Source organism: Trichechus manatus, unplaced genomic scaffold (genome assembly GCF_000243295.1).
Source record: "Trichechus manatus latirostris isolate Lorelei unplaced genomic scaffold, TriManLat1.0 scaffold00127, whole genome shotgun sequence".
Taxonomy (NCBI): domain Eukaryota; kingdom Metazoa; phylum Chordata; class Mammalia; order Sirenia; family Trichechidae; genus Trichechus; species Trichechus manatus.
The window spans coordinates 3,661,787-3,675,533 of record NW_004444063.1 but is presented as its reverse complement, the minus strand read 5'-3'; the positions used below and the strand labels follow the sequence as shown (position 1 = coordinate 3,675,533).

Here is a 13,747-nt window from a genome sequence, read left to right as displayed (position 1 = left end):
GAAAAGCTAGGGAGTAGACTCTGCCATTTCGTGTGTTATTTGATTTTTTAAAATGTATTTGGTTGGATACTCTGTATATCTTAGTGGTTTGCATGCATAAAGCTAAAGCCTAGGGACCTTTTTATATATAAATCTGAATTTTTATAAATTTTATAATGATGGAAATACCAAGGAGCTTAAATTCTAGTTTTTAAAGGGAGCACTAAAACAAAACAAACAAAAAAACTTTGGTAGTCTTTGCAATACCTTTCACCTCGGAAGACCCTGAAAGCTAACAAGTATGGATTATCAGGAGGTTAGGAAAGGAAATGTCCAACGGGGATTTTCTGAGGCAGCTGATTGGCAGTAATGGACAGCCCAGTGAACAGGGAGGCAACAGAAGTTATCTTGGCATTAGGAAACACCAGGTAAGTGGCTGTTAATGGAGGATTCCTCTTGGGGTGATTTTTGAAACCAGTGTGTTTCAGTGTGCTTTAGGGGGAATGAGTGGACAGAAAACTTGTGAAATATGCTGATTCCAAGAGAGTGGAATTGAAGAGCTGTGAGAAATTCAGAAAGGAGCTAATCGGGCTGAGCAGTTAGCAGCTGATGATACGTATGGGGAAATGTAATTGAAATTTGTAAGTAGAGGAGTTTGGAAATGAGTCGTGTCTTTTCAGGGAAAAGATACTCTCAACCTGTGATCATCTTGGCCAAAAATGTCTTTTTGATATGCATCAGCTGTGTGAAATCGAGTTCGAGATCTGTCAAAATCGAAATCGAGTTAGAGAACTGTCACTAAAAATGGGACAGAAATGAAGGGCCGTTAGGTGAAATTATGTGTAGGAGGTGTTCATGTTCAGTAGATTCTGTTGCCTGGAGAAAGTTGAGTTATACTAGTAAACCTCTAGCAAAGAGGAGTTTTCCTAGCCTGGGAATTTAGGACGAATTTACTAATGCAATGATAAATCCTAGTTGTGCAAAAGAAAACTGTTGGGCACCTTGCTTTTTCATTTAACAGTGTATATTGAAAGTGGTGCCATGTCATTGGCTAAAGAGTTGCCTCATTCTTCCAAATGGCTACTTAGGATATTATGGTAATTGCTCAAAATGACAATTTAAGAACTTTTTTCCAAAGGCTCTAAGATGTTCTGGCTCTGTGAACACAGCGTTTGAAGGCAATGTTTAGAAGTAGGTGCTCTCACTGGTGATGTACTTGTTACCTCTAGCTGAGGTGGGACTGATTCAGCCTTGAGTGCAGTATAGCAGGCTGCCCCTGTAGTAGCTTGTGGACATTGTCCCAAGTGCCTGGGGAGACCAGCTTTCATTTCAGAGTTGAATATTCTTGGTCTAAATTACTGGAAATTTTGAGCTTGGTAGTGGATCAAGCAGAGGCTCATTAGATTGGTGGCCCAGGATTGGTGGGGGTTTTGTTTGCCCCCAGGCATACACATTGAACTGCCCAGAGATTGGTCCTCAGGCAAGGCCTTTAGTCTGGCTTCCTCAGGGAGATGTGAGTCACCTGCCAAGATGCTCATCCATAGATTGTTGCATCAGGGAATCTTCCTATGAGGATGGGCACTTAGAGAAATAGTTCTGAAGACGTGTCTGGTTTTCTCAGCCTTGCAAAGATAAATTCCTTTTGCCTTCAAATGGGTTATCTGCTAGGTTATTATTTCTTTCCAGGCCACAGACACTATAATGTTAAACTGTTGATGACGATGGTAATAAGCAGTAGCATTAACTGAGTGCTTAATATAGTGCCAGGCCTAATGTAAAGGATGTTACATGAATTATCTTCTGTTTGCAAATGAGGAAACTGAGGCTCCTTTCAAATGTTAATTTCTCCACAGTCCTGTAGATAGTGAATAGCAGAGCCAGGACTTGCACCCAGATCTCTGACCCTAAAATCTCTACAGTTAACCACTGAGCTCAGAATAAGGCTGACAACCCAGAGAAAAAAGGAAGTGTTGAATACGTCTTTGGTTGGATCTTTTCCTCACAATCCTTGTGTTGATACACAAATCAAGATCTGATGTTCCCTTTGCAGTGGCTAGAGCAGTTAACAAAGAGTGTTTCCCATGTGAAGGTCATGGTGAGACATGCTCTCATATTCTTGCTCAAAGAACGCCTTTCCTCAGTGCGCCAAGCAGTGTTTATGTGATTGAGAAGTCACCAACACCAAGGCAAGGTCCTGTCCCGTGACATGTGCGTGCTTGGCAATGATCTTGCCTTGCATTTTGCTTAATAATTTTCATTATTTTTAATTAAAGTTGAAGAAGTGCAGACTCTAGCTGAAATTAAGGTAGGTTGTGTTGCCGGAATCTGGTAATTACTTTAATTGATCACAAGATAGTTTCCTTGATCACCAATTAGACTAAATTGCCGATCATGTTTCAAGACGTGAAGAAATGCCCAAACTGATTTATGTAATAGTGTTTTCATTTCTAATCAGACATAAATATCATTTCCTTCCATAGCAATTGTGTTTTATAAAAGAAGGGTTACAGGCCTACAAACATAAAGGTGATTCATAAACAATAGAGTTCTAATTCATTGAATTAGTAAAGGAAGTATTTAGAGGCTTAATGGAGATTGTACTGGGGAAATTACTTTGGAGTAGCTGGTGCTCATTTTCTTAGTGGGAGATATGTTCTTTTTTAGTGCATAATTAAAATAGTTTATAATCAAAATATAAAAGGCAGCTGATTTAAAGAACTTATATCAAAGAGAATTGCTCTGAGTAATGAAAGATTTGTATTGTAAATATGTGCTAGAAGTTTAGTCTTAGAACTTTAATAAATCATACATGTTATTTGGACTGGAGCTGCATTTTAAATTCGGGTGCTGTTAAACATTTCACAGATTGAGACAAGATTTTTGCTTTGGTTTTGTGCATCTGATATTCTTTCATAGTTTCATGGAATAAAATGAAACAAAAGGAACTTTAAGAAAAATTAAAGTTCCCAAAGAATACTTGATTTGGGGTTCATGGAAAAACCTTTTAATTGCTGATGGTTTGGAGATTTCCAAATGACAAACTTCATTGGCCTAATTTACTGTGATTGTAATGCTTACATTCCTTAAAATGGCAGAGTGACTTAAAAAGTCATACTTCATCATGCATTCATTGACTTGTTCATAAAATGTTTGTAATTTGCAATAGAGGAAAGACTGAAACTATTATCAGCCATTATATGTTATTTGTTGGCCATATGTTTATTTGAAATGGCCGTAGCTCAACAGAACATGGCTCATAGACAAACTATGCTGTAAATTGGCACTAAAAACCCACCTAAACAGGTAGGCATATGTTAAGAAGTTAACATGAGCCAAAATATTTTAATATGAACCAGGTTACATGCACTGCAAGGTCCTGGCTCCCTTTATAGTGGGACCTTCATTTACATGGCTTGTTCGTTTTTTCCCAAGTTAATTAATTTTTAAAAATAGATCAGTTACATATATGCAGTACAATATTCAAAAGGTCCCAGAGAGTATAGTAAGTCTCTTCTTGCTCCTTATTCTCAATCACCCAGTTCCTCCTTTTTCTCCCCGCTCCTGCAAATCATTCACTATGACCAGTTTCTTATATATTGTTGCAGAGATAGAATGCATATATAAACATATAATTTCTTTCCTTTTTTAAAAAATAAAATTCATAGACTATTGTTCTGCCATCTTTTTTTTTTTTTTTCATTTCGTAATGTATCTTGGAGGTGCTTCCATGTTAGCAGATAAATAGCTTCCTCATTCTTAATGGCTGTATGCTATTCCAGTGCGTACATGTATCATAATCAATTTAAATGATGGACATTTAGTGGTTTCAAGCCTGTGGCTATTACAAGTAGTACTGCAGTGACCATTATTTTAATATATGTATGAGTATGTCTGTAGGACAAATCCTAGAAGTGGAATTGTTTGGGCTATAGGCATGCACATATTTTCTAAGAGCATAGGTATCTTTAATTTTAATAGCTCTTGCCAAATTGACTTCCAAAATGATTGTATCAATTTATATTCACCAACAATGTATGAGAGTGCCTTTTCTCCTATATCTTTATCAACAGAGTGTTATCAAACTTTTTGATCTTTGCCAATCAGATAAGTTTAACTTACAATTTTAATTTGTGTTTCTCTTATCATGAATGAGATTGAGCAGTTTTTATTTTGTGCTTAAGAACCATTGAAATTATTTTCTGTTATCTTTCTTTTCATGTTTTTTACACATTTTAAAAAGTTGGGTGGTTGGTCTTCTTCTTGTTAATCTGTAGAAGCTCTTTATATGCTAAGGAAATATGTATTGCAAATATAGTTTGTTGTTTGTCTTTTTGTTTGTTGGCTTTTATTGTCATACAGAAAATATTTTAATGTAGTCAGATTTATTTATTTTTTAGTAGTGCTTTAAAGTTTTCTGTATATAGAACTTATACATTTTTCGTTAAGTATATTCCTAGATAATTTTTTGTTCCATTTGAAATGGGATCTTCCAATATATTTTCTTATCAATTGTTATTTGTATAAGAAGGATATTAACTTTTATTTTGTCTTATTCTTGACATTAATGGGAATTATCCTCATGTTTCTCTCTTAAGAATGATGCTGCCTTTTGGACTGAGAATATATTTTGTCATGTTTAGGGGTCCACCTCTTTCTTTAAGAGTTTTTAATAAATCGTAGATATTTATCAAATGTCTTTTCAGCATTTGTGGAAATCATAATTTTTTTGATTTATCAATATATTGAGTTATATTAATATATTCTCGAATAGTGAACCATCCTTGCGTTCTCAGAATAAACCCAACTTGGTCACAGTGTTTTTTTCTTTTGGTGTGTTGCTAGGTTTTGTTAAGATTTCAACAAATATGAGATTCGTCTATAGTTTCATTATTATGTGTGATTTCTTTGTGGGATCTTACAGATGATGTTATGATGGCTTATAAAAATAATATTAAAATGTTTCTTCTTTTTCTATGCTCTGAAACAGTTTAAATTGTACTGAGTTAACTGTTCCTTCAAGGTTTGGTAGAATTCCTCTGTGAAATGATTTGGATCTGTTACTTTATATCTGTTATATTATTTTTTAGTTCTAGTGCCTATATTTTATACCATAAAATATACTTATATCTCTAATACTTGATTTTTCGGTTTTTAAAAATTTTTTCACTTTCATCTACCTTCTCTTTTTCTTTCTTTTCCTCTTTCAACTTCTTTAGTAGTTCATAACATTTGCATTCCATTCTGTAACTATAATCCCTATAAATGTTTTGAATGTGTTCCTATAGTTGAATAAATTTATTGCTCATTGCCAATATCTTTAGTATAATTTCTCATTTTATCTCTTAGTTGCTCATAGTTCATCCTTTCTGTAGTTTCCTCAGTAAGGATGAATGAGAATTAATCCCTGAGTTATTACAATTCAGAAATGTGTGTCTGACTGCTCTTACAGGGATCACAATAGAGGATCCCAGACAGAGCTGGAGAAAAATGTAGAACAAACTACTAACTGAAAAAAAAAGACCAGACTTACTGGCCTGACAGAGACTGGAGAAACCCCGAGAGTATGGCCCCTGGACACCCTTTTAGCTCAGTAATGAAGTCACTCCTGAGGTTCACCCTTCAGCGAAAGATTAGACAGGCCCATAAAACAAATGAGACTAATGGGGCACAACAGCCCAGGGACTAGAAAGCAGGAGGGGACAGAAAAGCTGCTAATAGGGAACCCAAGGTCGAGAAGGGAGAGTGTTGACATGTCATGGGGTTGTTAACCAATGTCATAAAACAATATGTGTATTAACTGTTTAATGAGAAACTATTTATTCTGTAAACCTTCATCTAAAGTACAATAAAGAAAAAAGAAATGCATGTCTGTTGCCTTTGTTTTTTTTGAACAATAGTTTAGCTGGGTATAAAATTCTTTGTTTGCACTTCCATTTTTCTAAAGTCTTTGTGGGTATGTTCCACCGACTTTCTTTTTCTTTAATAATATTTTATTGTGTTTTCAGTGAAAGTTTACACAACATATTAGGTTTTTATTTGACAATTTCTGCATAAATTGTTCAGTGACATTAGTTACATTTTTCATAATGTGTCAACATTATCTTTAATTGTGTCTGGTTATTCTGTTTCCAGTACTCTAGTTTCTGTGCTCCCTTAGTTTCTCATCTTTGCTTTAGAGTAATTGTTGACCTTTTAGTCTCATATACAAAGCCAAAAAACCAAACCTTTGCCATTAAGTCGATTCTGACTCACAGAGACCCTATAGGACAGAGTAGAACAGCCCCATAGGATTTCTGAGGAACGGCTGGTAGATTTGAACTGCTGACTTTTTGGTTAGCAACCAAGCTGTTAACCACTGTGCCATCAGGGCTCTGGTCTCATGTAGTTGATTTTATAATGGAGCACCATACTCATGGTCTTCTAAATCTCTTACTGGGTTGTTAGTGGTGTCTGTTCTGCCTTGAGTTGTTTCCAGCTTTCTTTTATGGAATGGTTTTAGAAAGTCTATACTTCTAGCTAGCTTAAGGCCTTTAGAGTCTGATTGGAATCCTGTAAGTAGCTAGGGCTATAAAAAGAAGCGTTTGAAAGAAGAGGCAGATGCTTTTCCCTATCTGCCAAGTCTGCTCTTTGGTCATAATTCTTCCTCATTATATTCCAAATAATCAAAATTCCCCTTTTTTTCTTTTTTCTTCTCCTATCCACTCATCTAATTTCCTTGTAGAAGTTCTTTTACTTTAATTTAATGTGTATTGTTATGGATGTTTCTCATTTGTGGGTTTAAAGATTTTTTTCAGGATTATTTGGTTCTGTTATATGGAAGCAGGATTATGTAATCCTTCTAAGAGATTCTTTCCCTAAGGGAGAATTTTGAGTAAATCTTGTGTAAATGGTTTATCAAGCTTTGTGATGTTTTATTAAATGCATGTATTAGGTGACAATTGAAGAGAAATGTGCTAAGCTGAGGAAAATACAAGTTTGGATGGTCTTTGGATATGTCCTTTTTATTTTTTTAAATTGTATGTAGGTATGGTAGGTGGTTTTTTTTTTTTTTTTAATATACCTCTTAAGATATAGGTGTTCTCGTTGGCTCTTGGGAAATGGTAAGGGATTCTAAATATCACTTTGGGCCTTTTAGGAGGACATGTTTCAAAGAAATTGTGGCCACAGGGCTTGAGAACTTGGGCAGTGATTGACTGAGCCCACGTGATTTCTTGTCATCAAGTTATTATCACCATTTAGTGCAGGTCAGGATATTACCCTACAGTATGTTATGCTTGTCTGGTGTGTGTGTGTGTCATCTATATCACAGAAACGAGAAGAGGAAAGGGAAAGGCCTTTCTTCTGGGAGAGAGTAACTGGAATCTTAGATTCTCAAGGCTCTGGAAGAACTTTTCACCCATTGTTGCATTTGGTAAGGTTTGTCTTATGCAGTTATGCCAGTAGTGGTTGTGGTAGCAGTATTCCAAACAGGGACAATAATGTCCCATTATTGATCTCTAACTCTGTGCCAAGTATATGCTAAGTGCTTTTATATTTCCTATCTCATTTTTTCTTAGAATGACTATGTGAGGTTTTTACTGTTATCCCATTTTACTGTTAAGAAATCTGAGGCTAATGTTAAACACATGACAATAAAGTGGTAGAGAAAGCATTTGAACCCAGGACACTGGCTCAAAAGCCTATGCCCTTAGTGCCTGTATTACTGTCTCTTAGTGATGTCCATTAGTCTTAAAAGTCTTTTAAAGCTAAATAAGAATAGATAAGACAGTAAAAATCTCTCATTATACATCATTCAGTACAGGTTAACTCTGTCTTTGAATAGTAAAAAGGGATTTCACAGTTGACTTGTGCCTTCCCATCATACTGTCCTAAAGAATCAGATTATGAAATAAGGAAGAGTGGGAGAGGAAGTATTATTTTCCCAGTTATACTTCCATGCATGGTTAAATGGATTTTGCTTCATTTTAACTTCCTTCTTTTCCAAACAGGGACAACCTTCAGGCCTTAAGTGTTAAAATGAGAATCTTTATCCTAAGTTAAATTGTCTCTGAGACAGGTACCATTATGAGTGAGACAGAATTGTTGAAAATGGTCCATATTTCCCACTGTTACCTAGGAAATGCATCCTTATATAATTTATGATCTGAAGAACATAGCCCAGCTAATATCATGGTGGTTTTACTGTACAGAGGTAAAGAAATTAAATATTTATTCATTTGGGGAATAGGGACTGCCCTGTGAATTCCACTGTAACTTTGTAATTAATGTGCTGTTAACTTTGAGTCTTCCCAAGTATTTTTGCATTCTGGATATGATAGAGACAGACTTTCCTATTGTTTGTGGTTACCCTCACAAAAATTTGAAAGCAAACAAATTTTTTTTTCTTTCTCAGTCCAAGTTTGCCTTCTGGTTAACAAAATTGTATTTCCACTTTCCTTGTGGTATGAAGACAGAGCCGCATAGGTCCACACTTAGGCCTGTCACTGAGTTTGGAGCTCACTGGCTTGTCTTCTCCCCTGAGGCAGGAATGCCATCACCTTGAAGTGGCAGTGCTGGGCAGTGGCAAGAAGACCCCACACAGGCAAACCAGGCTTTTCTGTTTCACTCTCATGTCAAGAGGGCAGTGGTGGCTCAGTGATAGAATTCTCACCTTCCATGTGGGCGACCTGGGTTTGAGTCCTGGCTAATGCACCTTATGTACAGCTGCCACACTTCTGCAGGTGGAGGCTCATGTGTTGCTGTGATGCTGAACAGGTTTCAGTGGTGCTTCCAGATATAGATGCACTAGGAGGAAAGGCCTGGTTATCTACTGAAAATCAGCCAATGAAAACCCTGTGGATCACAACGGTCTGATCTGCAGCTGATCGTGGGGCAGCATTTTGTTCCATTGTGCATGGGGTTGCAGTGAGTTGGGGGCAATTCAGTGGCAGCTAACAACAACAACTAGATGTCAGTGAAAGTTGTCTTTCATTCCTTTCTTTCCTGCTGGGAGGTAGGATTGGGAAACTGTTATTTCTGCCAGTCATTTACCTATGACATACTCAGAAGACCTTTTCCTACACTCTTGAGGTTGATGCCTTAGTTAGCAACCCAATAACTAAAAATGAAAGGATCAGCGCTGCTCAAAAAGTGACTCCTCAGATTTGGGGCCAGGTAGTGAGACCCAAGGCACTGGGTTGAAGGGAAATTATTCCTGTGCTGTTTTGGAGAGTCTAGTCCTGAGGAGAATTAAACAGTCCAGACAGGTCATTGGGTGAGACCAATTTCCTGGTTTGTTTATTTGAGCCTGATTGTTTTTCATCATCAAGCAGCAGGTCACAGTCCTGCTACACGATCACCCCAACCCTGTGGAGAGCAATCCCTTTCTTATTTGATTGCTCCAGGCTTGCATAAGGATCCTAGCCACGTCTTTATCTAGTTGAATTCCTCTGGCATCTCAGGTCCAAAGCAGAGGACAATGTCAGTGTTTAATTTTGACTTCATCCTATGCAGGCATTTGGCTTTATGTCCCGAGTTGCCCTACAAGCAGAGAAGATGAATCATCACCCAGAATGGTTCAATGTGTACAACAAAGTAAGTAAATTGTCTTATTTTTGAGTCATCTTAATTATGGAGCTTAAGAAACTTCTTTCTTCTTTGTTCTGTTCTGTGCAGATAAATGTCATTGTGCTTGGGAAAGTATTCTCTGCCCCTTTCTCTTAGAATCCCTGTGAATTATTGCAAATTAGTAACAAAATTTCAGGTACGCTTATGAGGACTGTGAATAAGCTCTATATTTTCATGCTTGTCTTTTGCTGAAACTAGTATGAGAAAGTTGGGCCAAATTAGGATTCCAAATTAAATTTGAATATCAGTTATGCAGATAAAATTTTAAATCCTTTAATATAAATTATTGGAAGAAATAGTAGCAAATAAGATAGCTATATTCTTATTTATGTCACGGAAATAAATTTTCTCAGGACCTATGCTTTCAATAATAACTATTTATTAAATACCATGTCATACTTAAGACAAATGGCAGACTAAAAGGGCTGTATCAAGTATTTTTATGGGGACACAGTGAGAAAAATCATGTCCTCCTACCTCCCAAAAAAGTGCCCTGCCTTTAAGGTTCTGCCATTTGGAATGTCTTATCATCCGGATTTCTGTGGGGGGTTGTTATCTTTTTGGAAGTCTTCTTTGAAACAAGACAAATTTTCACAGATAATCTTGTGCTTTATTGGAGTAATTCAAAGCACCCTGGTACCAGGATAAACTTTTCTTTTCTGGTTGCCTCTCCTTGCCCATAATTATGCTTTTGCTTTTTAATTGATCTGTCCAAAAGTAATACTCCATTCTTCTTTCCTTAATTTAAAAATGTGCTTTTTTAACATCACAACTAAGATATCACATTTGATAGCTTGGATTTTCTCAGTGGACTGAAAATAGTCTGTATAATTAAAGTAATGGGAGTTAAAATGGAACCTCAGTCTCTTTTTTTCAAGAAACCAGATTTGAGATTCCGGCAGCTGAACTGCCTCTCCGTATGAGAGAACGTTTTTGTCCCTGGATGGCTGCTGGGCCCAGCCTGATGCAGACTGTGCCTCTGGAGTTTGCTGGTTTTGGAAATGCAGTGCTTATTCATAAAGTAGCATTTTCTAAACTATTTAATCCTCCCAATTCTCAAATATGAATGTTGGATAATACATTAATTCCTGAACCACCAAAGGAGAATAATACGAAGTGCAGTTCAGGATTTTAAAAACTGCTTCTCTCTTTCCTAGGTTCAGATAACTCTCACCTCGCATGACTGTGGTGGACTGACTAAAAGGGATGTGAAACTGGCCCAGTTTATTGAAAAAGCAGCTGCTTCTATGTGACTTCTTCGAAAATGCATGTAAATCTAATACACATCTTAGCTGCAGCATATTTTGAAGGCAATTTACTTGAACAAATTAAGTTGGAAATTTAGTTTACCTTTGTGCCACATTTTGTAAAATCAGTGCTTAAATACAAAATGATTTAAACTTGATCCTGAGGTATTTTTCATTATATCTAATCACATACATAAGGTAAACCAACCCAGGTAATTGTATTACTGATATTCGAAAAGAGAAGTGGCTTTCTTAAAGATCAGAAATTGGGATGGGGGAGAAGTCACACATTTTATAACCCAGAAATTCAAGCAATTATAGTACCTTTACAAATGCAAGGTGGAAAAAGAACTGTGAACTCTGAAGGTATAACAATTCTGATGGAGCTAAAGTTGGTTTGGATTTTGGCCATCATTACTACTTAAGTAGTTAGATTACAAAAGTCACAAAAATTTGGTAAGCTGTCTTGGTGTGTTTTATTGTCACTTTGCAGACAAGTAGTTGAAGGAGAGGACAAGTGTCTTGTCCATGGCTTCGAGCAAGGTGGGGCGATACAGGGTTCACTGTCACAGTGATTGATTTTCCAGGTCCTTGTTTGACTTACTGAGTTAAGGAGGAACTGAGGGTCATTTTTTTTCCCACCATTTGCATGATGTACCCCTGAACTGAGGGTCTGCAGCCACTGAGCTAGACGCTACTTGGATATTAGCCAGTAATGAGCTCTACTTCCTCTCTGTGTCAGTGACAGGAGTTAAAAGGAATACCAAGTAATCTATTTTTTTAAAAATTGCAATAATGCTGTTACTTGAAGGAACATGGGAATGCACTTCTAAAGAAATTATAATGTAGATTAAAAGAACATATCTAGCCATTCAAGGAACATGTGCTAGTCCCTTGAAGCATATGGCAAAATCAGAAAAACCAAACCGGTTGCCATTGAGTCAATGCCGACTTACAGCGACCTTATAGGACAGAGGAGAACTTCCCCATAGGGTTTCCAGGGATCAGCTAGTGGATTTGAACTTTTGGTTAGCAGCCGTAGCTCTTAACCACTGTGCCACCAGAAGCATGAGGTAGTAGGATTTAATAGGGACAATTTTTGTAGCCCATCTCACTTCAGAGGCCAAAAAAATCACTGTGTTACACCAAGCAAACCTTCCCCTCCCCAACCCTCTCTTCCACTGCCCCAAACTTGAGAAACCGTATGGGAACATGACTAGGAGGCTGAGCCCTCTGAAGCCAGTTCTTGGCCCGGGAGAGACAGAAATGGCCTGTTTGTCCTATGGGTACTGAGAGTGCAGGGAGGGGAAGGCAAAGAAGAGCCACCCAGACTCCTGTGGCTCCCAGGAGACCCAGAGCCTTGACACCAGAGCTTCTACTTCTTAGAATTTTTTCAAAGGAAAAGGCAAAGCTATATATATTTATAAACTCTTTCTTACAGATTTGGGAACTTTTATAAACTTTATTACCAGAGATCTTTAGTTCAGTGCCTCAATTTGAATCTTTTTTTTTTTCCCCAGTGTGCAAAACATTTTTATTTTTTAAGTAATCCTCAAAACAACCCTACAAAGTAGGTGATATTAGCCTCACCACACTGTAAGGATAAATTAAGTCACTCGTATTTATGTATTCATCCAACAGATGTTTCTGAGTGCCTGTTATGGGCCAGGTATGTTCTGGGCTCTGGGGATACAACAGGAAACATAGCAGACAAAAACCCCTGTCCTCCAGATACTGTATGACCCCACTTATATGAAATACTTAGAATAGGCAAATGCACAGACACATCAATTTGAATCTTTTTAAGCATAAATAATATATTGAACCCCTATGTACTGATCACTCAGATTTAACAGTTACTAAGATTTTGCATCGATTGCTTCATATATCCTGGTTTCATTTTTCTTTGCTAAAATATTTAAAAGCAAATTCCAGATAGCATATCATTCACCCCTACATCCTTCAGTAAGCATCTCTAGAAAATATGGTCATTTCTATATAAATCATAATGCTGTTATCACACATGACAAAATAAACCATGATTCCTTGGTGATCCTAATAGCCAGGCAAAAATCAAACTACCCTGTAGGTCTCTGTACTTTCAGGGCACAAAGAATGTCTTTGCACAGTAAATTTATCTTAATCAGGATGCACATGAAGTCCACTCATTCGATCTGGGTGTTGTGTCTCTTTAATCTCAACCTACAGCAAGCCTCCTTCCCCTCCCTCTTTTCCCCCATGTCATTTACTTATTGTAAAAACTTGGTCAGTTGTCCTGTAGAATATTCTTCCTTCTGGATTTGTCTGTTTGCTCCCTTCTGGTGTCATTTGACTTATTTCACTACATCATGAATGGAACCCTTTCCCCCTATTTTGAATGTAAGTCTGAAAGGATAAACTTGTTGGCTGTGTTGCCGTATACCCAGCATAGTGGAGATAGCAAGATATGGCTCATAATCAAAATGGTGAGGACCTGAGAGTGCAGTTACTAATTCGCATCTACATGTGGGTTTGCATCTGCTAGAACTCACAAACTTTACTAGAGAGAATCAAAGATCCCATATCAGAAGTCTACGGGAATAGTCATTGTGGTAAAATCTGATAGACTGAATCTCCAGACTTGCTTCAAGTAACTGATGCCTCAACTTAAAAGAAACATTGTCAGAGTTGGAGGCTCCCAAGTTCCCTTCTGTTTCAGATCTTTGCGTGATGAGGGTGGTTTCTCTGATGTGGTAAGCTTTGGTTTCCCTCCCTTTTCTTTCTAAATGATCACTGGAATAGAGAGGAGTTAAACAGATATGACCTATGACCCCCTGCATGATCTCCTCAGGTAGGTAACAACCAGGGCCAGCATGTTTGACAGCGTCTGTCCTTTTCTAAAATGGAGTTAATGAAAGTTCTGGAAATAATGGTTA

The 13,747-nt window shown here is 37.3% G+C and overlaps 2 protein-coding genes across 2 annotated transcripts in view; both read left to right on the top strand.

The window, feature by feature from the left end:
• PCBD2 (pterin-4 alpha-carbinolamine dehydratase 2) overlaps window positions 1-10,903 on the top strand; it is a 48,784-nt gene extending 37,881 nt beyond the window's left edge. Inside the window, exons 3-4 of the mRNA XM_004384706.2 lie at window positions 9,472-9,552; window positions 10,743-10,903. Coding sequence (XP_004384763.1) covers window positions 9,472-9,552; window positions 10,743-10,838 — 177 coding nt within the window. The 3' untranslated portion in view covers window positions 10,839-10,903. The remainder of the gene's footprint in view (window positions 1-9,471; window positions 9,553-10,742) is intronic.
• CATSPER3 (cation channel sperm associated 3) overlaps window positions 10,766-13,747 on the top strand; it is a 57,612-nt gene continuing 54,630 nt past the window's right edge. The window contains exon 1 of the mRNA XM_023739028.1: window positions 10,766-10,855. Coding sequence (XP_023594796.1) covers window positions 10,854-10,855 — 2 coding nt within the window. The 5' untranslated portion in view covers window positions 10,766-10,853. The remainder of the gene's footprint in view (window positions 10,856-13,747) is intronic.